The 23,472-nt window shown below is 38.2% G+C and overlaps 1 protein-coding gene across 1 annotated transcript; it reads left to right on the forward strand.

Moving 5' to 3' along the window:
* Nucleotides 1–719: 719 nt before the first annotated feature.
* RSL24D1 (ribosomal L24 domain containing 1) lies at nt 720–18,022 on the forward strand. Its single transcript, XM_023617033.2, has 6 exons — nt 720–1,265; nt 5,088–5,201; nt 6,951–7,023; nt 11,374–11,437; nt 13,226–13,311; nt 14,575–18,022. Exons 1-6 carry the CDS (start codon nt 1,185–1,187, stop codon nt 14,646–14,648), a joined length of 492 nt encoding a protein of 163 aa, XP_023472801.1. The 5' UTR covers nt 720–1,184; the 3' UTR covers nt 14,649–18,022.
* The last annotated feature ends 5,450 nt before the right edge of the window (nt 18,023–23,472 follow it).

The following is a 23,472-nucleotide window of genomic DNA, read 5'->3' on the forward strand; positions in this document are numbered from 1 at the left end:
ATCAGCATCTTATTGTTTGTTGTTGAGAGTTAACTGCTAAAACCTTCTGAAAGGCGTTTAATATTACCTACCAAATGCTGAAAGTGTAGTATCCTCTGACCTAGCAGTTCTATATAGATAAATTTTTTTGAGAAAAAAAAAAGTATATCGGTAAGGATGCTTTTATGCCAAAAGATAGCAAGCAAATGTCCATCCGTAGGCGACCAACTAACACGATACCGTCATACAATTTCATATGTATAACTATGAAAAAAAATAAGTATTCATTGATAATAAAATATGTATTGAATGCTTATTTATGTACCAGGAACTGTTCTAGGCATTGGGGATATAGCTGTAAACAAATGACAAAAATCCCTGCCCTCATGGAGCTCACATTACAATGAGGGGAGACAGATAGCAACGCGCGAAAAATGGTTAATAGTATGCTTATTAGCGCTACAAAGAAGAGAAAGTGGAGACGTGCACACACAAAAATATTTGTCTATACACAGCAAAATCTCTGGAACTGATTGCCACTGGGGAGGAGGACTGGAAGTCTGGGGAGGGAAACTTAGTTTCCTGAGAAAATGTTTCTCTTTATCGCATATGTATACTATGCGGTATTAACAGGAGGGAGGAGTAAAAGTGGAGAACACCACTACAAATCTTTAAAAACACTGCTGGTTAAGTCCTCCGAACCTCAAGACTCAACTGCTTCGGTTGCAGCGTCCCAAGTCGCCTCGGGCAGCAGGCGCTCGCCGCCCACACCAGGCGGGTCCAGGCTGCCCGAGGGGAAATGAGTTCCTGGGGACAACCCAATGTATGGATGAGCCTTCTGGGGAAAAGCACAAATCAAAGACAAGGTAGACAAGACATGAGCAAATGCTGACGTTATAGGGTACGGTAGAGAGGAAAACAAGTGAGCGAGTTCAGAGGCGGCGCAGACCCACACCTCGCTTCCCCAGAGAGGGCTGCCAGGCCGACTGTGCAGCTCTGCGCCTGCGCCAAACCGCAGCGCTTCGGCACGCGCGGCCGCGGGGAGGCGCTGTCACCTTGGCATTGCTTTCCAGGGGCCCGCAGGAGCGAAGGACGCTCGCCTCTTCCGGGTCGGGAACTTGGAAGAGAATCACTTCCTGTGGCGGGGCGACGTCACTTCCTCTCAAGGTCGACGTCTAGTTGGTGGGTACCCACGCGGGTTCAACATGCGTATCGAGAAGTGTTATTTCTGTTCGGGGCCCATCTACCCCGGCCACGGCATGATGTTCGTCCGCAACGATTGCAAGGTGAGGCGGCCAAGGCCAGCGCGCGCCCCGCTGCGCTCCCGCGGGCTGAGGCGGCCCCGCGCCCGGCGCGGGCTTCCTCTGCCCCTGCGGTGTTTGGCGCGGGGTTTCCGCGCTGCCCCCGCGGGAGGGTGGTTTTGCCAGAAGCTCGGCCTCGACCTCCCCCTTAGGGAGTTTCTCCTTGCGGGCGTCTCGCCCGGAGTTGTTCTCCAGGCCATCCTTGGGCAATGCTGGCTGGCTGCGATGAGGTTCAGGAGCGATCCCAGCCTGCGCCGACGGGGAATCTGGGGTCCATTTGGGCTGTTTGGCCACTCTTGTAGTTGGGCCAAGTTCTTCGGTTCAGTAAACCTTGTTGAACGCATGCCCAGTCAACGTCATTTTTAAGGTCCGTGTTCACAGAGATGAATGCGACTTAGACTGTCCGTGGTGTGTAGAGGCTGATAGAAATGTTGCTTATGGCTTAATAGAGTTGTGTATTATGACGTTATTGGAGGTGAGTTGGAGAGGGTCGTATGTGAAAAGGCTCAGAAAGGAGACGACGTTTATCCTGGAGCTTGAATTTTGCGTAAGAAAGTAAGGAGAAGGCATTCTCGGTGGAAGGAAAGTGAACAATTTGAGCAAAGGCAGGCAGTGAAGCAATTACATCTCTGTTTTAAGAAGTGACTGGATTGTAGATGGTGATGGAGGTTTGAGATAGAGCTATAAATACAAATGTAAGTCTATATACAAACAGGTACGTCTATAAACATAAGATAGAAACATACAGATAGAAGGCCTGGTTGTGAAAGACTTTGTGAATGATACATGAATTTGCCTTCTCATATCAGAATGAATCTCATTCCTCTGTTTCTTTAACACATTGTTTCTCAAAATTTGACCTCTCTTATGTTTGCTTCTGAATCACTGGGCGCTTGTAAAAAATAGATTCTTGGTTTCCACCGGATTTATTGAATTGGAATCTTTAAGAAGAGGGGAAGAGGATGTAGGAATCTATATTTAAGGAGATGATTTTGACATTCTAAAGAATTGCAGTTCCTACTTTATGGCCTTATATCTCTATTATAGGCAGAAGATAATAATCTCATTAAGTTAGTAGCAGGGGTTTTTGCTGAAAGTGAGAGACCAAAGCTATGTTTGGGAACTTGAAAGAACATGTAGAAGATTTTGAATTCCTGCTCTCAGGAACGTAATAAAAAATTTATAGAAATGAATCAAATGATGGCTGCATTGGGGTCTAATTCACACTGGGCACTGTGGCTTTGTAGATGATCTGGTCAGTATGATTTTATGATTTTTGTCCGTCACTGTTTGTCAGCTGGGTATTGGAATTAGAACAGGTTGTTGGAGCTATCTAGGGTTGGGTGTTGATCTGGCAGACACAGTGGAAGTTCAAGGTGAGGGAGTCTATATTGCTAGCAAGGACAGTGTTGCGTCAGCTGGGAGCTAGCTTGCTCTGTGGGAGACCAGTGGATCCAGAACAGAGTTGATTGGGAAAATAAGAAATAGAGGCCTTGAAGCACTAATGAAGAACAAGCATCTCGGCTTCTCTGTGTTGATGATTCCCAAATCTGTATCTCTTTAGTTCCAAGTCTGAATTTTCCAGTTGGCAGGGAAATCCTTTTCATACCGAACAGTGAACTTACTGAAAGAGAGTTCCTTGTTACCTCAACTCTTTCTGCTCTCTGAATTAATACCACTGTCACCTGCCTAGACAGCTTTGCTTGAAACGTGAGAGTCATCTTTGAGTCTTTTCACCTTTTGATCTAGTTACCAATCCTATCCATTCTGCCTTTGCAAAGGATAGTGGTATCTTTGTTTTCTTTCTGCTCTCGTATGCTAGTTCCAAATTAGGCACTTGTCACTTTCATAGCCTCCTAACGAGGCTTTCAGCCTCTGTGCTCTTAGCGTTTGAGACCATCTTTCGTAGAGCCCTCCCCTCTTATGCTCCTTAGGTTGCTTCTTGAGGGTAGAATTAGTTTTAATGCTCTAAGATCCTCCACCAGCAAGAAGATTACAACTCGCTGAAGCCTCAGATGATAGATAGCATTTTTTAGCAATAAAGTATTTTTTAATTAAGGTATGTACATTGTTTTTTAGACACAATAGACTTTAGCACACTTAATAGACTGCAATATAGTATAAACGTAACTTTTATATGCACTGGGAAACCAAAAAAATTCTTGTGACTCAGTTTGTTGTGATGGTTGCTTTATTGTGGTGGTCTGGAACCGAGCCTGCAATGTCCCTGAGATATACCTGCGTATAGCTTTGTCCTATTGTTTGTATCCGGGTCTGATCTCCATCTCTCTTGTTTGCAAAGTGAGACTTTATCACATTACTAGCGAAGCATCTCCAGGTAGAGCATCATGTTTTAATCATTCTTGTCTCCCTCGCATCTAGTGCGACATCAGGCTCATAGTAGTTGCTCCTTTTGCCTGATTGGATCCCCTTCCCATCTCCAGTGACTCCAGTCTCTTCAGATACTTCCTTGGGCTTTTCAGATGACATCTGTTAGCTATGGAGTTCGCGTAGACTTCCCCTGTAACTTCCCAGTGGCTCTCTTTAGAATTGAGGAGACCCAGGACAAGTTCAAACCTCTCCTTAGATAGATGGCAGAAATGGAGGTTTGTCTAGGAGCTATCTAGTAGGTGTAAAATGGAGGAGGCTTTTACTTAAAAGGGTAATAGTACTTGGGGTTGAAAATCCTCAAAGAAATTTTACCAGTGATGGCTTCATAGTGAGTTACTCCAGGAGACTACAGTAGTTCTTATATTTTCTAGTTGTTTTGAAATTAACTCAAGAATGTAGACATACTCTTACTTAACTCTCTCAGGAGAGGGCTCTCTAGGAGGTGAGCGCCTAGTTCAGGTTAAACTAGTATCGACCATTTCTAAGAAAACTGTGTCCTGGTGTGTATAGTGACCTGCCTGACGTTCCCCGTAGAATAGAATGTACATAAAATGAAAAATATTTTGGCTTGTGGTATATTCATAGACTTACTTGGTTTGAAATGTTTGTACCTCATTTTGACGTATTTTTTTAATGGGTCACATCACCTAGGTATGATAATTCAACTTAATATTCTATGCCAAGATCCATAAACTGAAAGAATTGCTTTTTCTCTTCAGATTTCCTCTAGTAGTACACACAGTACACATCGTAATGTGTTCTAAGACATGAACAAAGTAATAAAATAATGTATTTTAGACTTACATAATGAGTCCCAATAAGCTGTTTCAAGAGCACATTGAAGCATCGTTAAATTAAGCACAAAGGATCACATCTTTTGGGATGAAGATGAAGAATTAAAGTAGTGAAGAATCTTCCAAGTAGATCTATGAATAAATACTTTGGAAAACAAATCTAGAGACAATTTTAGTTGCTTTTTTGAAATTATTTTGTGTAAGGATCAAACGAACCAAAGGAGATTTCGCAGTGGGTTCTATATACTCCATTGAGGTCTGTAGAAAATGAATTTTGAGAATTCTTCTGAATTGGGAAGAGATTTAAATAAATGACTTTCCTTAAAATCATTCCCTTCATTCAGTATCATTGGAAAATTTTACTGTTATTCCATAAAAATGGTAGTTTTTAACTGTACTTTCCGGGCCTTCAGCCTTTAGTTGATGATGTTTGAATCGTTCACTTTCCATTTAATCTGATCTGTCTCACCCATTTCTAAATGGCGTTGTGAGTAAGTAAAGCACATGTGAATGAGAACCGTTGTCATTTCTCAGACTTTACAGTATATTTTGTCTGGTAGGGGTAGCGTAATAGAAAAATTTCAATACTGACTTTTTACTATTTAACTTACTTTTCTTGTAGGTGTTCAGATTCTGTAAATCCAAGTGTCATAAAAACTTTAAAAAGAAGCGCAACCCTCGCAAGGTCAGGTGGACCAAAGCGTTCCGGAAAGCGGCTGGTAAAGAGCTTACCGTGGTGCGTACAGTTAGCTGTCAGTATCGTTTTACAGTTCTCAAAATTTTAATTTTTTTCAGGGGAGCGGTCTGTGATTTAATTAACTATAACAAGAGATATGTGATTAATTATTAATTAATGAGTGACTTATTTGTTTTTGGCTGTGTTGATAGTCTCATTCTCACATGATCCTGAAAACCATAAATCTGTAGAATTCTGAAAAGGAAAAAAATTCCTAATCCAGTTTGTAGAAGTGATTTTTTATCCTCAAGAAACTTTTTAGCTCTTGCAAGCAAACAAGGAGGGAAATCATTTAAATGGATTGAGGTGAAGTTAGAAATTGCTACTTAGGGATTTTGAAAGGAAGTTGAGAGATAATTAATTAAAGGATTCTTGAACATCAGTGATGGCTCAGTTGGGATTTGTAATAGACTCATTTATCAGTTTCTAGATTTCTTTAGCAGGACTTTGTGTCTGAGAGCACAGAACTTAGTTAGTAATGTGGGTGTAAGGAGCAATAGTGGGAAGTCAGGCTGAGGGAATTTCATGACATGAGCCCCCCTCATCATGTTGCTGTTACTGAATCGGCATAAGGAGCTGGTGAAGCTTGTCCACATTCAACCCCTGTAAAGGGAGGAGATGAAAATTTCTCCACAGGCTACCTTTGAGGGAGGAAGATCCTTAAACTCTCCCTTCCCTCCATGACTGCCTCTTCCCCCAAACCCATGATGTCTTTCCCATCTCTCTACTCCTTAAAGGCAGTATTTAAGCAGTTGCCATGAAGCCCTTTCCTGGCTTCGTTAACATCAGAGGTTTTCAATGAACGTAAGGAATGTTAAGAGTATTTTTTAACGAGGTGCAATGACAAATCGCAATTATTGTCACAAAAATAAGTTTCAGTATGGACAAGAAGAAACATAGCCTCTCAGATGCAGGTGGCAAGTGGATGAGTGAAGAAAGGATGCCAGTCGCAGTCATTTTCTGGTGACCTTGTCATGGCTGAGGTTATTGTGATCTGAACAGAGGCATGTGTACATAAATGAAATATGGAGTTAGTGCTGTTCCATATGCGTAAGTCTGATAGATTTGAAAACCCAGAAATACTGGTAGTTTTTCCAAGAAACCTGTAGCTTTTCCAAAATTGTTTTGCATGTTTTGAGATAAATAGGATCATTAACTGTCAAAATACCAACTACATTTGGAGGGGACCTGAAGAATTTCAGGGTGAAGCTTATGTCATGCTGAGTAGCACCATTTATTTGAAGATGTGTAGTTTCACACCTTTGTGCTGTAACAGACATGTATATAGCTATTGAAATATATAATGATGCAGGAGATTTAGGTTGAACCATATGAAATTCTTAATGCTTGACTCTTTTTGGTGTATGAAAAATGGCAGTTTCATATGGTTCAGCCTAATACAAAGTTTTCTGCTGTCAGTCTCATCTAGGGATGGGAAATTAGGGAAACTTTTCAGTTTGATTATAATCCCCATGATTGTTATACACCCCTCTGAGGGGTGGGGGTGATACTGTCCCCTCCCTTCAAGAATCACTCCTTTTTGAGAGATGTTTTCAGTAAGGCTGTCCTGTAAATTGTGGTGCGTAAAGGAGGAGAGTTTGAAAACTTGCATTCGCTGGGGTCACCCTAAGGGGAATCTTATGTGTCCATGGTTTGAAACACTTGGAACTTTTGTGAACTAGGAGAATAAGTTTCAAGAAATGCTTCCTTTCAACCTCTCTTAAAACCATATTTTTCCCCCTCTTACAGGATAATTCATTTGAATTTGAAAAACGTAGAAATGAACCCGTCAAATACCAGCGAGAGCTATGGAATAAAACTAGTAAGTCACAAAGGAATACCAGGAATTTTCAGGAGAGACTGGTTTGGGATATTACTGTAACTTTAATGTCAGTTTGTTGTTTAAGTATTAAATTTCGTTTCCTTGTCGTTCGTTAGGTTTCATTTTATCCTCATTTTAGTGGTTCTCATGTATTTGTCTTTAATTGTAAGCTACCCAAAATCCTTTTCAGAATTGGCTGATGTATCCATTATAAAAATAATGTAATTATTATATTTGACATTATTTGAAGTAGCTACACAAAGATACAAAAACATCCAAAAATCTGAAAAAAATAGAGATGGAGGATACTTTTTTGGGGTGAAGTGGCAGTTAAAATATACACAAAACATAAGACACTTTACAAGTTAGATAATTTGGTTTAGGGATATAAACGTTGTATTGTGTATACCTTATAAAATTTCATGCTTCTGTAAAATTAAAAAGTGCAGAACTTAAGGTGATAATGAGAAATTCTCAGAACTTCTAAGTGCTTCACTGGGTAAAAATGAAGCTATAGGCTACTGAAATTAAAGGCAATAATATCAAGGTTTTGTGTTTTTTTTTCCCCTAAAGTAGGCAGAGACTTTAATGAAAGAAAATCCCATATGTAGTAAAACTTTGTTCCTTGAGCTAACTTGTAGATTCCACTATGTCTGTGTGTGTGTGAGGCCCTTGGCCCTGCCTTTTCCTCCCCCATGGCTGCCTTATCCAGCCTTTAGCCGTTTCTAGTCTTGGGTGGGGAGGCGGTGTAGTGTGTTAACCAGAAGTCCCTAAGGCTGAGAATTCTACAAATTTTGTCAGTCTCTAATGGATCATTGGCAGGGCTTCCCTTTCAGAACTTTTCGACCAGTCAGTCGCAAGACTTCAGGGAGGAATTGGAAAGTTAGGGGCCTTTGTAGTAGTATTTGACACCCTCTAAAGCTTTATCTTGGGCCACGTGCAGAAATCAGAGTCTAGATTTGTAAATACCTATTACACATAGCCCTGAGTATTCTGCCCCTTAGTGGGTTTTTTCTTTCTTTTAAAATAAGATCTTTCCCTTTTGTAATTATAGAGGAAGAATTAATTTTTGAAAAGCAATTGATTTTATTGGTTCTATTTGGTCAGGAAATAATACTGATTCAAACTCAAGGATTTCTGAAAAGATTAATAACTTCATAGGATTCTTTTTATTGAGATATAATTGACATATAATATTGGTTTCAGGTGTACAACATAATGACTTGATATCTGTGCATATTGTGAAATGATCATCACAATAAATCTAGTTAACATCCATCACCACACATAGTTACACATTTTTCATAGGATTCTTAAATTGATTCCAAAAGGCAGTCTTCTCAGGGACATTATTGGAAGTTCCTCAAGCATTTCTGGACTCCATTGAGTTTTATTTCATTTTGGCCTTTGTTTTCTTTTTTGTCACTGCTTGAAGATAGCAGCCCTAAATCATTTTTACATATTTTATAACTCCTTTTATTTGGTGGGTATTCAGCTTGATGTTGAAACAGGTGCTTATCTTATTTTAATTGTGTGTGGACATTCAGTTACTATGACTCTCCATGCTGGTTTGTTACTTACATTACTCATGGGAAATACTGTTGGGTTCTGTAAGACTTCATATACTTTAACAATAAGCAGTGACTCTAGCATACAAAGATGAACAGAGTGCACACAGTCCCTTCCCACTCGGTGCATTTTACTGAATACACCTATTTTATTGTTTCTGTTAGATGGTAATTGGTTCAGATATTATCACAAAGTCTCATTCCCTTGCCCCACCTCATTTATACATCTGTAAATGCTGTAAGATGCAGTGCTCTATTGAAGTTTTTTTTTCCTGCACAGATTCTGTAATCCTTTCATATTAAAATCCTAAAAATAGACTTTTCAAAGAAGATTTGCAGAATAGACAGTATGAGTCTTTTGGAACTTAAAACTATTTCCTACTGGTTAATAAGATTAATAAAAGTTGTTAGTAGTGTTCCAGAAAAATATATTACTCTTCTGAAAGATTTGTTGATTCTCTACACCCTCTATTTCAGTATTGTCTTATCTTTAATCTGCTGCCAATAGTTTTGTATCCATTGCTTACATTATCTAATTGCATGAAGATGTGGACTGAGCAACATTTAAGATGCTCATGTCCACTTCAGAAGCAAGAATACTAGCAAGAATAGTTTGTATTTTATCCCTCATTTCTTTCTGTATTGCAGATCAATTTTTAATGTCTGTCAGATGGCTGCTTACATTTAAAATTTTTTGGTCTGGAATATTTGGAAATGCAGTGTCTTCTTTGGAAAGGGGTTGTCTGCCACTTGTGTGTTTATTTCCCTTCTGAGTAACTTTCAGGTTGCAATTACTTCTGAGTACTAGAACTTGGCCTTACCATTTTTCCTGAAAGACGAAGGAAAAAAACCTTACATATGCACCATAGTATTAATTCTAAGCCACAGCATGTGCAGATTTAGAGTTGACATTATCTTAGAGTTATTCATACAAACATCATCTTAATACCACTGGCCCCATGGGACCTTCTGGGTGATCTTGTTAAAATGCAGATTCTGATACAGTATGTTTGGGTGGGGCCTAAGACTCTGCATTTCTAACAAACTCCCAGGTGATGCCAATGTTGCTGGTCCTCAGAGTACTCTTAAAGAAAAAGTTTTTATTTTGACATAATTTCAGAGTGAACGGAAAAGTTGCAGGAATAGAATTCTCTGATATCCGTCATCCAGATTCCCCCAGGGTTAACATTTTAAATTCAGCTTTTCTTCTCCTCTCTACCTTTCCTTCCTTCCTTCTGTAATTTTTTCATGAACTGTGTGTTGCACACATAATGCTCCTCTATCCCTAAGTAGTTTAATACGTTTCCTAAAAATAGAACATTCTCTCCTATAACCACAGTGCAATTATTAAAACAAGAAATTGACATTGATAAAATATTTAATCTCAGACCTATTTAAGTTTGTCTAATTGTCCCAATAATATTCTTTATTGCAAAAGTTATAGGAATAGTACATGTCATGTCTCTTTAGTCTCTTTCAGTTTGGAACAGTTCCTGAGTTTATTTTTATATTTCATGACATTGACAGTTTTGAAGAATATGGGCTGGGTGTTTGGTACAAAATCCCCTAATGGGTTTTGTGTGATGCTTCCTCAAGATTAGATTTGGGTAATGTACGTTTGTTAGGAACACCATAGACGTGATGCCAAGTTCTGGTCATTGTGTACTGTCAGGAGGCATCTGCTCTCCATTAGTCCATTACTGGCAGTGTTAACTTTGAGCATTAGTTAAGGTGGCGTCTGCCAGTTTTCTCCACTATAAAGTTAGTATTTTACTCTTTGTAATTAATAAGTATATGGTGGGGAGATACTTTAAGACTATGTGAATGTCCTGCTGTTCCTCAGATCACAGACTACACTTTAAGAAGCCCGATTGGCAGTTGTGCTGTCCAGTATGCCAGCCACTGGCCACAGGGGCTACTGAGCACTTGAAATGTGGCTAGTCTGAGTTGAGATGTGCCGTAAATGTAAAATACCTGCTGGATTTTGAAGGCTTAGTATGAAAACAAGCATAAAATATCTCAGTAATAATTTTTTACATCGATTACATGTTGAAATGACAATATTTTGGATATGTTGTGTTAAACAAAATATGTCGTTAAATTTAATTTCAACCTTTTCCTTTTAACTTTTTAAAGAAATGTGGCTATTAGAACATTTAAAATTACCTGTGTGCTTTATCTTATATTGAACAGTGCTGGTATAGATTCTAGAGCATAGTTGGGCTCCGCTCTGTTATAGCCAAGGCTCCTGTACACATTTTCCAAAATACTTGTATTTTAGTGGTTGAGAACATGGCAGATTGACTGGTTCAGTTTTGACTGATTGACAGATTGGCTCATTCCAGCAGTATTCATCATGTGCAGATCGTATCCCGGGCACTTGAAGAAAAAGTGGTCTTTATGACCAGAAAGGTGCTGTCTTTATTTATGGAGATGACACGCTAAGAATGGGATTAATTGCCGTTAATCCCTGTTCTCTGTGGAATGCAATTTGAAAAGCGCTGAACTGGTTTAAAGTAGAAGGAAGATTTATTAGCAATAAAAGCTTTTGCAAAATAAAAATGTAGAGAAGTGATAGTTTTGAAAGATAGAGAGTGAAAGTGATGTAAACCGAGAGTGCACACCTTCTTCAGCTATTTTAGTAGGGATCATTTTTGCAATGAGTTTTTTCATTTAATCCGTTTCTAAGTCACAATAAAGAAAAGATTATAGCTCTTGTTGATTATAATCATCCTGCTTGAATGAGCATAAGTTTGCTAACTTTCATGAATTTTTTTTGTAGTTGATGCAATGAAGAGAGTTGAAGAGATCAAACAGAAACGCCAAGCTAAATTTATAATGAACAGGTATGAATATGTATATAGAGTAACTCTTGGGAAAATAATTACTGGTAGAAATCTAGAGACTTTTTTTTTTCACTTTTAATTTTCACACTTCAGACTTAACAAAAATTTGCAAGAGTAGTATAAAGAACTCTTGTATATTCTGTTAGCATTTTACTACATTTGTTTTATCCTTATCTCTGTATGGTACGTTGAAGACATGATGCTCTTTTCCTCTTAAGTGTACTTTAGTGTATAGATCTTAAAAATATAAACAAGCTTATATAACCACAGTATAGTTACCAAAATCAGGAAATTAACATTGAGACAATACCATTATATAATCTACAGACCTTATTTAGGTTTCACCAATTGTTCCAATAATGTTCTTTATAGCAACAGAAACTCCTGGATCATACATTGGATTTAGTGATCATAGCTCCTCAAGTCCCTTTGATCTGGACAGTTTCTTATCTTTCTTTGTCTTAAATGACATTGACATTTTTGAAGAGTATAGGTCAGTTATCTTATAGAACTTTCCTCAATTTGAGTTTCTCTGATGTTTTCCTCATGGTTAGATTCAGGCTAGGCACCTTTGGCCAGAATATAGAAATGATGTGTGTCCTTTTTATGCATCATATCAGGAGGCACGTGTTGTCCTTTCCCAGTGATGTTAACTTTGATCACTTGTTGAAGTGGTGTCTGCCAGTTTCTTCCCCCTCTTTAATCAGTACATATCTTGGGGAGAGATACATTGAGACTCTGCAAAGAGCCTGTTAGTCCTCAAGTTGGTACCTACTGGCTTTAGCATCCATTGGAGTCTTGTCTGAATCTTTTATTGTGATCGTTGCCAAATGGCGATTTTTCTAATTCAGTCATTTCTTCTGCATTTATTAGTTGGCTTTCTCATGTAAAAGAGCTTTTCCCTTTTCCCCAATTTCAAGATTTATGCCTTTATTCATTCATATCATATCTGTGTGTATTCATTGATTCTTATGGTATTTAGTGGGTTATAATTCTTTGTCATTATTACTTATTTTGATGTTGTAAGTACCCCAGGTTGGCCACAGGGAGTTCCTTTAGGCGGGCTTCCATGTCATTTTTGCAGTTCCTCATCATTCTTTGAGTGCTTTCTTGCTTTATGGCTGTCAAGATGTTCTGGCCTCACCTTGCACTTTCCCTGCCCTAGTCTGGATTCTGTTATTTCTTTAGAGCAGGGGCATTAGTTTTTGATCTCATCACTGTGGAAGTCTGTCAGAAAAGAACATGTGCTAACAGCTTTCTAGCCTTTAAAAAATGTTGTTACAGAAAAGGGGCCTAAATGTTTGAGAACTCGTCTGTTAGCGTTTTTGTTGAATGTCTTATGTGTTTTGTGCACTTGTAATCACTGAATGATTAAGAAAAGGTAACACACTGGTCTCTCGTTGAGGAGAAAAGATCTAGTCGTTTAACAATTATAGATTGTCTATATATGTGTATAAGATATATGTGTATAATAGATATTGATTTCTGAGATTGATTGAATTCTGAGTTAATTATTTCCTTCATTCTCATTCCTTTCTTCACTCAGCAAATATATATTGAGCACTCCCCCCAATTTTATTCCCACCTAGGCACTAGGGCTACAATGCATGAACAAGTCGGTAGTGTGGGAATCCTATTTAAGCTAATTAGGAACTAGAAAATAATTTTGAGACCCCATTCCTCATCTGTGTGGCTACTTTAGTAAAATTTATTTTTATAAGTTGTGAATAAATGTCTTTTAAAGAAGTTTTACTAAGTGAAATTTTGGCCTTGATGTATTTATCCTAGGTTGAAGAAGAATAAAGAACTACAGAAAGTTCAGGACATCAAAGAAGTCAAGCAAAACATCCATCTCATCCGGGCCCCTCTTGCAGGTAGGTACTGCGTTGCACAGGAGTTCTCTGCTTTTAGGAGACAGATGAAAAATCTTGATTTTTGTGGTCTATATAATTGGATACCAACCAACTTTTTAAGAGTATTTTTTCATATAACTATTATCTCTCAGTCCATTTATGATATGACTTGATTTGTAAAAATATTCAGTGTATTTTCCAGTTCCAGTCACTGTGTCTCATCTGCTATTTCTTTTCCCCCTTCATAAAATCTATCTTCTATAAGATACCTGTGCAAATTAAAATGACTTGAGTAATAATTTCATAGATGATTTTGCCTCATACCTGTTTTTATTAAAGGACGATGTTTTGTATTAGTGGTTCTCAGTCTTTGGTTGGTATGGGAATTACTTGGGGGAACTTAGTGTAAACAGGGGCCCACGCCCTTTGAGTCTGGGCCTCTGTCCTTTCGTAGCTCTCCAGGTGATTCTGATACTTAATTTTGAGAACTGTCGTTTTGTATTAAAACCTTCCCTTTGTGCTTGCATAACTTACTACTAGTCACTCATTTGGGCAGTTGTTTGTGTGCATAGTTTCTTTTGTGAGGTGCTGGAAAACCAGTCTTTTGCCCAGCTGGCACCAAGTACAATCTGCTATATAATTTACTTACACAGATTACTTAAAGGGAGAGAAATTTTGGTGAGACGCAGATTACTTAAAGGGTGAGAAATTTTGGTGAGACTTGATTCCTGAATGATTACATGCCTAAAGCTGAGGTCAAATTCTGTCACCACATGTTGAGTAGATTTGTGTAAGAGTCCTACCTAGGTTATTTTTGTACCAAATTTTGTTAAAACAAAATAGACAAAATCCTGAAGTGTTGTTTTATGTGTACATGATATGGACTGACACCCAAAACAAAAGGGATGAACTGGTACCATCTTAATTTCTTAGGTAACCCTCTGTGAGGTGGGTCGTACAGTGTGAAGAGAGGGACTCTGGATCCAGAGGGCCGGGATTCCATCCCAGCTCTTTGACTTATTGGACTGACCAGCTGAGAGACCCGGGGCAAGGTCCTCTGTCTCTGTGCCTGTTTTCTCATCTTTAAAATACAGGTCGTTATGAGGGTGAGATGAGCAGGTGTGTGTAGAATGATTTATAGGTGGCATATCATAAGACCGGTATAAATTTACTATTAAATCCTGGCTACTGTTGTTTTAAGATAGCCAAGATCCTTTATGAAGTGTTGTTATGAGTTCTGCAAGGTCACATTGAATTGATAAAGTTTTTAATTTTTTTTTAAAGGCAAAGGAAAGCAGCTGGAAGAAAAAATGGTACAGAAGTTACAAGAGGATGTGGACATGGAAGATGTTTCATAAAATCTCACTGTCTGTACCCATTTCTTATATAAGTGCATTTGAAAATCTCCTTTGGAAACTTAGAACTTCTAGTTTATTTTTACTCAAATGAAAGGTGATTAAAAATACATCTCTCCTACTTTGCTATCTATGAAATGTCAGATAGTATGGATGTTAGATTGCATCTCACTTTTAAACCTTCACTGATATACTTATGTAAATTATGAAAATTCTGTTTGTAAATACAGAAATGAATTATGGACATAAAATGGTTGTGCCATTTGGATAATGGCACCAGGCAGCATTTATGTAATAACTAATGACAAAAATTCATGGCTGGTGATGTATAAATATATAAACTTTTTTTGTGGTAAAGTGTTCCATTTATTAATGTTATGAAAGGGATGCAACAAAGACCTGACAACCTGTATTATAATTATCCTCTTTACATTTCTTGTTTTGGTTTATTGGCATCTTAGATGATCATAATGGCCTCATATATTGAAGCCTAATTATGTTGGACTGTTTGACCTGGCTTAACTGTTCTGAGAGGCAGTTTGGAGTGAGAGCTGAAGTTTTGTTCCTCAAATGGCACTATGCTCTGTAATTTCCACTGTGGAGAATACTCAGTTCTATTTTGAGATTCCTGATAAAAGAAGCTTTATTTTTGCAGCTTAACAATGATACAGAAGCAGAGGAATCCCAATGCCTTTTAAGATCTGTTGTATAGTTTTCTTTTAAAAAGCTCCTAATTATTTTTAGAAAATAGAATTTATTGTTAGAGTGTCTGTCCATTATTTGCACATACAATAAAATCATTTCTAAAGTACCTACAGATTTATTATTTAAAGGTACTACAAAAAGGTATGAAGTATTGATTACTTGGAAGAAAATAACAACCCCCCATACTACTGAAATAGGCGATATATTTAATTAAAGAAAAATACTTACTGAATATTTTATGTTCATGTTTTTACATTATTTATGACTTTAAATATGTTAAGAATACTAAGTAACTCAGTTTTTATATTTTTTTAGGACAATTCAGAATAAATTACAGATTCTTAAGGTTATATAATTATGAGGTAATGGCTAAATCTTTATTTCAGTATTAGATAGAAAAAAGTGGACCAATTACTGGACCAAGTGTTAGAAGACCTGCATTCCTGTGTGAGTTTTGCCTTTGTGTTCTTATATGTAAAATATGGCTCATTTGTAAACAACATTATTGATGTAACCATTAGGGGAAATGGTATGTACAGTCAAAGACATTTGTAAAATTAGTTGAAGTTTTCACTCCATACAATATTCATGTTTGTTTAAATATAAACATGTTTAGGATTACATACTATTATGTAACAAGTTACCTACTTGGTTACTTAGGCGGGTAACTTGCTTTTGCCTTGAGACCATCAACTTGGGGAAATTGAGCTGAACTGAAGAGCTGACATTGCATCTCAGGTTTAATATCCAGACAGTTCTCTTAAGTGTCAGAATTTCATAGTGTTTTGAGACCTTGGATCTCATTATAAACTATACACATGCAAATGCCACAGTTTTATCCCCCCACAACTCCCTAAACTTAGGTGGATTACTGAGATGAGTTGTCCCTTTAAAATGTTGCCTGAGACATGTCATGGTATGACACTTTTAGGTTACTGTTGTTTGTGCTTGTTTGATTGAGACCTCTGCTGGGCAGATAGCATAACACAAAAGCATAAAATTTTCCAGACACTCACTGCGTAGAACTTCTATATTCTGTAATTATTTAGGAGTAATATAGGATTGGAAGTCATAGAAAAGAATTTTCTTACACATATCTCTTACAAAACCTTGCAGGAATGCAGGAAAAAAACTCATTAAAAGAAGAAACCTCACTTCTTAGAAATCTGGAGTTTGAGAAGGACTGACCTATTTCATAATATCCCACGAAGTAGACAGCATTATTCTCATTTTATAAGTGGAAACTTTTTAGGTAACTTGCCCCTTGATCACACGGCCAGCAGAGGGAGGCGGCAGGGCTTTGTGTTCCTACCAGTCTGTCCCACAGTTGCCCTGCCTGTTTGTAGAAGGGGTTTATCCGGAACCTCACAGATGCAGTCTTCATGAGTCCAGGTGATTGCTGTGACAGGTCACTGCAGGTTACTTGAGTGACACTCAACTTGCCTATGCCTTGTTTTCTTCATCTGAAAAGTGGAATTAATAATATGACCAACCTTGGGATTTGTTATGAAGATCTAATCAGACAGTACATGTTAAATAGTCTTTTCAAGGCCACCACCACAGTAAGCTGGTGTTAAGATGTTAGCTATTAGGATTGACTGACCACACAAAACTCAGAACAAAGGGCTTTGACTCGGGAGAAAGGTAGAGAATGTTAGGGTTTGGGGGTAGCTGTGGCTAAATTAATGCAGAGTGCTTAGTTGACGAAGGGATACGTATGGTTTAAAATGTGAATTTTAGCCTTTCTGTCAGCTGGAAAGTGGAGCATCTTCTTCCCCAAACCGTCCCTGTTGTGAAGGTTGGGAGGGGAAATACAGTTCTGGTTTGTCAGCTAGTAGTGAAAAAATGACTCGTTGCCCATAATTTTAAGGGCTAATTTATATGATAAGGGAAGTTAGTTATTCCACCTGTCCATTTTAAATGGAGATGTGGAAAAAGATATCAGACTTTAATCACTCGGTGTGCATTCTAATACTGAGTGAAGATTACCTTGTAAAAATTAACATGGCAGCCTGCTGAATTGTGATACAAAGATAAGGGGGAAAACCAGTATTTAAAAAAACCCCTCATTTTCAAAGGATTTGGAAGAATTTTCCAGTCTATATTCCTTTATTGATATGTAGCAGAATTGAAAAGATAACCCACAAATTCTTACCCTGCATGTCTTTCTATGAGCGTATCAATCAGCCTCATGTTGATTTGAATCATTTTTGTGTCTGGATGAATTTCTTTTTAAAGGAGAAATGACCTTTTACTTACTATTCTTCTGTTCTGAATGTGAGAATCCCTACCTTCTGGTGCCGTGGGGCTGAGCCTCTGACTTAGGTCCTCCTGCTTGACTACTCTGCCTAGGTTTGGAATCTTTTTTTGAAGCTGTCATGTAGGGATTGGAGGTGATGTTTCTACCATGTGACCTTCCCAGCATACCAGTTACCTGATCTGATTCTCTGGCTTCCCATTGATTCTGTGGACTCCCCATGATCCTGCCAATAAATTTTTTTTTGCCAAAATTTGTAACCAAAAATATTGACTAGTAGACATCCAGCAATTCCAGGCAACCCATTTCTAAAATCGTAATCTCCAAGAGTGCAGGGACTGTTTCTATCTTCTCCCAGGCACGTATTAGGTACCTGGTGCATGGAAGGTGCTCAATAAATGTGACAAAACGGAAAGTGGGTGTGTAGCCGTGTGCTATGTTTACTTCAGTTTATTTTTTAAATAACCGTAACTTGAAAGATGGAAGGAATAAATTACCAGCAGAGAGAGACATTAAGAAAGGAGGCAGCCTGTCTGACTTCGACATTAATCAAATCTGCACTATTGGGAACACTTGCTGAAGAGCAGGGCTTGCCTTGGGTTGTGTACCTGATTTTGCCGTTTAGGTCTAATTGTCTAACGGTGATAGATCAGCCTGCATTTCTGGGTCTGACTGGGGCACTCACATGTCAATAAATCCCAGGAGGGACCGAGCATGGGCTGTTTTGGCACATTTCTTGAAGTTTTGTCCAGAACTTGCTTTGCTGATAGAAGTAGTACTTTACTTAAGGATTCACCAAGTGTAAAAATAGAAATAAGGACAACTAATTGAGGAGAGTCTGTTAAAGAGTACTGCTTCTCTAAAGGAATGTTAACTTACCCAAAAATACAGGAGACTGGTCCCTTAGTATTTTGAGGAACTCTTGTTTTCAGAACACCAACTTTTAAATGCTTGGTTTGTGTAGTATATTCCAATAAAGCATGTCCACGTTTGATTTGACACCAAGCCATGTACTCTTAAGAGGAACACCAGTGAAAGTATGCCATTCTAGTCAGAGTTAGCCCACTCAGTTTTCTAGTGTACACTTAACGATATTGTCCCATATTTCCTCTTCTGATATCAGGGAGTGCAGTATAGGCAGTGAGCAAGTTTTAAAGGCAGTCCACCTGACTAAAAGGATTCGCCACTCAAAGGCAAATGATACAACATACTGACAATACTGTGTTGAACTATAGGTACGTACATTACATCGTTCACTGAGTTTGTTTTCAGTGCTCCCAGATTCTTCATGTTGCCAAAACACCAGATCTAGTAGCTTTTTGACTTTGTAGAGATAGAGTTTCCCCATTTCTAGAAGATACACAAGTAGTATTACCAGAAGGTACATTAGAAGGATATACAATGGAAATAAAATTTGTGTAGGGAAAACATCTCAGAGGAGAAAATATCCAGGTCACAACCTCAGTACCTTTGAGCACATGTGCAAACAGGTGGTACCACCTAGTCCCAGAGTTGTGAGAATCCAATGATATTCTAATTATTTCAGCCAGGTGCATTACCTATATTCTCAGATTCACACCCCTGTAAGTTAGTCCTCATTTTGCAGGTGAGGAACATGAGGGTGAGAGAAAGTGAATGCTTGATCCATGTCACCAGAAACTAGCAGAAATTGGATTCAAGCTCTCTCTGACTCAATCACTAGCCAATATCCTAAATCTATCCAGTATCTAGCTTGATGCCTGGCACACAGTTGGTGCTCACTCAAGGGAAAAAAATCTAGCAGTAAAAGAAAGTGACCTGAAGAAAAGGGTAAGTTTTATGGAATAGTTTAATTTTTCTTGTGACTCTAGAATGGATGGATACTTTTTCTTACCACTTCTTCCAAGACTGACAGGTGACCACCTTTCCCAGGTTGAGTGTAATTAAGACAGCAAATTTAATGAAATGAAGGTCTTTGAAATTTACTGTCCTTAGTAGAGTGATGCCAGTAACTATACTATAAATATTGAAAGAAATGTTCATTTAGCCCTGAAGTGCATGCCAATCTTCTTATCCAAAGAAGATTTTGAAATTTTATCAACACCTGCTTTTATTTATGAGCAATTTCAGGATTTATTAATTAGGTTTTCAAATGTTTATTTTGTGTCTGCTATATGTGAAGCATCATTTGCTTCATTTATCAACAAAATAATTCGTTATTTTTGAGAAATTTGAATCATTGGGAAGTATATTTAGTTATATTTCTCTAGTATATCTAGTCATAGCTCATATTTTATTTTTAATATAAAAATTACATAATTTTTCTGTAAATAGCTGTTTAATAACTGTTTAACAGCTATTTATTGCTCTTGTGCCAATTCTTAAATTCTCCAAGACTGTCAGGATTTCTGCTGAGAGTTATGTCTTTGTCCCAGGGGCTGAAAATTCTGGTGCCAACAAGCTTCAGGTTTCATCTCAGGTGAGAGATGGATTTTGAAGATGCCTTGTGTGCTGTTTGATTTGTCTTTCTAACAACTGATGTGGAAAGGAATCTAAAATCATGTTCTCACAATGTATAGCACACATGGTAACATTTCATTCCAAATGTTAGTTAAGTGGAACCTCAGAAATAATGAGGACCCTACTAAGTAACTCCATTCCCTTGACTTGATGGGAAGTCCTTACTAGAGATTAGACATCTAGGAGGATTTGGGTCAAAACAGTCGAGGATGAGCCACATGAGCATCCAGAGAGAGAGCCTCAAACCTGATGGCACATAAGAACCATCTGGGGGCAGCTTTACGATTACCAGTGCCAAGGCCCTGCCCCAGACCAATTAAATGAGAATCTGGGATTGAGTGCCAGTCACTGGTATTTTTTTTAAAGCTGTCAGGTGAAAGTCGACCAAGATAGTGACATAGGAGGCTCTTGAACTCCCCTCCTCCCATCGACATGCTGAGTGTACAGCTGCACACAAAGCAATTACCTCTGAAAGAAATCCAGAAACTAGCTTACACATTGGGTGAATGAGAAAATACCCACATTGAAAGAGGCAGGAAAGGCTGAGACACTCTTGCTGTAAAACCCACCCTAGGCACAGCACCATATAATTGGGAAGAAACTCCCAACTCCTAGCTTTTTCCTGAGGAGCAAAGGGTTTGAAATGCACATCTAGTGCTCCAACTTTTAAGACTCACTTGAGGGACAGGCCCGCAAACACACAGCTCTGAAGCCAGTGAGGCTTGTGTCCACAAGACCCACAGGACTGTAGCCAAGAAAGGAACAGCTGTTACCAGGCACGTGAGCACTTGCTGTGGTAGCCCCCTGTGGGCTCAGTGTACAAGAAGCAGGCAAAGTCACCCATCTCCCAATCTTTCTCTGAAAGGGGTGCACCTGCATATGTTGAAAGCTGCTGCCTAAGGGGCAGTCTTCTGCTTTAACACACATCTAGGGGCCAGATGCATTCCCTGGAGAAACTGGTGGACACTTTCCCTGTCATCTCCCTATAACCCAAAGTTGCCAGTATTACCATGGAAGGAACTTGTACAAACATCGGTGCTGCAGCTTTGGTACTGCACCCAAGGGATGGCCCTCCAGATCTGGCTCTTTATAGCTAACAGGGCTTGCATTTATGAGTCTCACAGGACAGCAGCAAATGAAGCAGTTTTAAAGCACAGGAGCACCCTCCTGCAGCTATATGCATGGGCCCAGAGCAGAAGAAGTAGGCAAAAATGCCCATCTCCTAGTTTCTCCCTGGAAGGGCCTTAACTATGCACTTCCCAGTTGCTGCCTGAGAGTCTGCCTTCTAATCAGCCTGCATCTAAGTGCTGACTGAAATCCTCCAGTTTGGGACACTGACAGTGGCTGGCACACCCTCAACTACTGGGAGCCACTAAGAACAAAGAAGTCAGTTTGGACAATTGTGACGATTTGAGAGACAATCAGGAGCTGAGGCCAGGCTGATAGATGAGGTTTATCTCCTACACAAGACAACTCAGACAAGACTGGGAGAGGTGTTTTTTTAAAAATCTAGCATGCAGAAATCAACATGGAGAATCAAGGAAAATTAAGAAATAGAAAAATATGTTCCAAACAAAAGAAAAAGACAAATGTCTAGAAAAAGATCTTAATGAAACAGAGATAAGTGATTTACCTGATAGAGTTCAAAATAAGTCACAAAGATGCTCACTAAGGTCAGAAGAGCAATGCATAAACAAAATGAGAATTTCAAGAGAGAGAAAATATTAAAAAGGGCCAAATAAAAATTATAGAGCAGAAGAATAAAATAGTGAACTGAAAAATTCAATAGAGGGATTCAACAGTAGATTAAATCAAGTGGGAGAGAAGATCAGTGAACTTGAAGACAGGACAATGGAATTCATCCAGTAAGAGGAACAAATAGAAAAAAGAATGATAAAGATTGAAGATAACTTAAGGGACTATGAGACACCATCAACAGGACCAATACATGAATTATAGGGGAATCCTAGAAGAAGAAGAAGGAGAGAAAGGTGCAGAAAGCTTATTGAGAGAAATAATGGCTGAAAACTTCTCTAGCCTGGAGAAAGAAACAGACACAGATCCAGGAATCCCAGAGAGTTCCCAATAAGATGAATTCAAAGAGACCCACCCAGGACCCATTTTAATTAAAATGTCAAAAATTAAAGACAAGGAGATAATCTGAAAAGCAACAAGAGAAAAGCAACTTATGTAGAAGGGAACTCCATAAGAATATCAGTGGATTTTTCAGCAGAAACTTTGTAGGCCAGAAGGCAATGGCATAATATATTCAAAGTGCTGGAAAAAAACCCCTGCCAACCAACAATACTCTACCCAGCAAAGCTGTCTTTCAGATAAAGAGTTTTCCAGACAAACAAAAGGTGAAGAAATTTATCACCCCAGACCAGCCTTACAAGAAGTATTAAAGGGAGTTCTTCCAGCTGAAACAAAAGGATGCTAATTAGTAACAGAAAAACCTAAGAAAGTATAAAACTCACTGGTAGAAGTAAATATGTAGTTCAATTCAGAATACTGTAAGGCTATAATGGTGGTGGGTAAATCACTTTTAACTCTAGTATGAAGATTCAAAAGTATTAAAAATAATTATAACTACAATAACTTTTTAATGGATACACGATATAAAAAGATGTAAATTGTGACATCATAAACATACCACGTGGGTAGAGGAGTGTAAAAATATAGAGCTTTTATATGCCTTAAAAGTAATGTTATCAGTTTAAAACAGACTATTATAAGAGGATTTACGTAAGTCTCATGGTAACCATAAAGTAAAAACCTATAGTATATACACAGGATAAAGGAATAAAAAAGAATAACGTCATAGAACATCGTCAAATCATAAAAGGAGAGAGAGGAACAAAAGAACTAAGCAATTACAAAACAACCAGAAAACAATTTACTAAATGAGAATTTAGTTCGTTTACAGTTAACATAATTGATAGGAATGAACTTGCTATTTGAAATCAAAAGACATAAAGTGGCTCAATGGATTAAAAAAAATCAAGACTCAACTATATGCTGTCTACAAAAAACTCACTTCAGCTTTAAGGAAACGCATACACTGAAAGTGAAGGGATGGGAAAAGATATTCCATGCAAATGGAAATCAAAAGAAAGCAGGATAGCTAAATTTGTATCAGACAGACAGATTTTAAGCCAAAGACTGTAATAGGAGACGAAGGTCATCATATATTGATAAGGGGTTCAAATCATCAGGAAAATATAACAGTAAATATTTCTGCAACTAACAAAGTACCTAAATATATGAAGCAAATATTAAGAGGTCTGAAGGAAGAAATAGACAGCAATACAATAATAGCAAGGGAATTTCATCAAAGGATAGATCATCCAGACAGAAAATCTATAA

This window comes from Equus caballus, chromosome 1 (genome assembly GCF_041296265.1).
Source record: "Equus caballus isolate H_3958 breed thoroughbred chromosome 1, TB-T2T, whole genome shotgun sequence".
Taxonomy (NCBI): domain Eukaryota; kingdom Metazoa; phylum Chordata; class Mammalia; order Perissodactyla; family Equidae; genus Equus; species Equus caballus.

Bases quoted from the DNA above. Each gene is read 5' to 3' on its own strand.
- RSL24D1 (XM_023617033.2), top strand. From the start codon at position 1,185: ATGCGTATCGAGAAGTGTTATTTCTGTTCGGGGCCCATCTACCCCGGC. The intron at 1,266-5,087 runs GTGAGGCGGCCA...CTTTTCTTGTAG, and splicing joins TCGTCCGCAACGATTGCAAG to GTGTTCAGATTCTGTAAATC. The intron at 11,438-13,225 runs GTATGAATATGT...TATTTATCCTAG, and splicing joins GCTAAATTTATAATGAACAG to GTTGAAGAAGAATAAAGAAC.